We start from the raw sequence: 1,737 nt of genomic DNA, 5'->3' as shown, positions 1-1,737 counted from the left end.
GTTTATTTTTCAGCTACTGTAACATACCATTATTTGCTATAAAATAATAATTTTCCATCATTCTTAAAAACCTGTTTTTGAAAAAATCAATAAAAAAAACAACCATGTAGATAATAAATTTAATTTTCCAACATTCATGGATAACAGTACAAATACAAAAAAATATTTTATAGAAGGAAGATGGCACGGTTCAAGTTAGCATGGCTTACTGAATGGAGGTAAACATAAAATAAAAAATGGATTTTTTGAATTTTTTTTTTTTTTGTGTTTACCCTCATTCAGTAAGTCCTGATGAAGCCCTGCAAAGTGGGGCAAATGACTCACAATAAATAGTTTAATTACTAATTAATTTTTTTTTTAAACACACCTGAACCATCTTCCTTTTATATATTACCAACAATCTTCCAAAAAAATATTTTACAACTAAATAGAAAAGTTGTCCCTTAAAGATTCTTTTTTAGGAATCTTTAGTTTTTAAATAATAAAAGTTGAATAATATAGGACAATTAACCCAAAAGACAAAAAAACATTTTTTACCTAATGATGATCGAATAATTCAAGTTTACTACTTAAAAATGATCTAAATTAGTGTTAAAGAAAGTGAAATACATTGACATCAATCTTATGTGAACAAATACAGGTTAACCAAGGAGGGAAAATACCTAAATCATTCTATATAAAAAATCAGAATGAGAAAGATAAGAATGAAGAATATTCTTCTGTAACTGTGAAGAAAGGAGACAAATTAAGATTAGACTACAGTGTTTCAGAAGGTGGTTCTTTCTTAAAGTAAGTACATCAGTAATAATTAATTTAATAAGAAATATATCATTAAGTTTCATATTAACTAAGCTTAATCCTATTTAACAACATAACCTGCAATTTTCTTATAATTTAAATACTTTAATAATATTTTATATACTACTGCTAGTGGTATGTATCACCATAAAACATAGCATTTGCATTTTTCTAGTTTTGTATGCGAATTAACCATCATTTATATATAAGCGAATAAAGTTTATTTAAATAAACAAAAAAAAGAAAAACATGTTCTTTAAAAATTATTGCCTTGATCAATTTTTCTTTCTTTTTTTTTTTTTTAAACAGCCAGATTGTTTTAAGCAATATTTGATAATGAAATATTCTGAAAACTTAATTCTCAAGAAAATTAACTGGAAGTTCATTTTATAGATGGGGATTTTATTCCGATGAGCATGATATCAAATTTGGAATAATAGTGAAGGACGACAAAGGCAAAGAAACCTCAATTATTCCTGTTCATCGAGTAACGTGCAATGAAACAGAAGAAATAGGAGTCGTTTCATGTCCAGAGCCTGCTACGTGTAAGTGAAATTTTAAACTAATTAACCAACTAACTAAAAAGCATAACTAAGTAACCCAATTGCTAAGTTAATAACTGGACTGTTAAAACAGCCATGTGAGGATTAGATTTATCTAGTTCTACTACTGCCAGCTACTGCTATTGGTCTTTACCTTATCAATCTTTATAGTTACTTTACACAAACATTTCTTGGACCATTTCCTTCCAAAGTACATTCAATCACTTTTTTTTTTTTTTTGAACAATCCAGACATTTGATGTGTTAAAGTAGTTTCTGTTAAATAACCTTCTTTTAACTCTATTTTATTTGATTAAATGGAAGGAGTGAAATCTGGTTCGGGCTAGATCGGTTACATAGGGAACATTAAGGTCTTTATGTATGATTTTATTTGTGAC

At 27.2% G+C, this 1,737-nt stretch overlaps 1 protein-coding gene across 3 annotated transcripts in view; it reads left to right on the top strand.

The window, feature by feature from the left end:
- The window catches only part of LOC106677520 (SEC14-like protein 2), a 180,884-nt gene that overhangs the window by 176,552 nt on the left and 2,595 nt on the right, over positions 1-1,737 (top strand). For all 3 annotated transcript variants that reach the window (XM_067045654.1, XM_014415505.3, XM_014415503.3), the window contains exons 8-9: positions 641-789; positions 1,192-1,343. In XM_067045654.1, coding sequence (XP_066901755.1) covers positions 641-789; positions 1,192-1,343 — 301 coding nt within the window. The remainder of the gene's footprint in view (positions 1-640; positions 790-1,191; positions 1,344-1,737) is intronic.

The sequence above is a fragment of the Halyomorpha halys genome, unplaced genomic scaffold (assembly GCF_000696795.3).
Source record: "Halyomorpha halys isolate HHAL.00 unplaced genomic scaffold, Hhal_1.1 Scaffold101.1, whole genome shotgun sequence".
Taxonomy (NCBI): Eukaryota; Metazoa; Arthropoda; class Insecta; order Hemiptera; family Pentatomidae; genus Halyomorpha; species Halyomorpha halys.
This window is presented reverse-complemented; position numbering and strand designations above follow the sequence as displayed.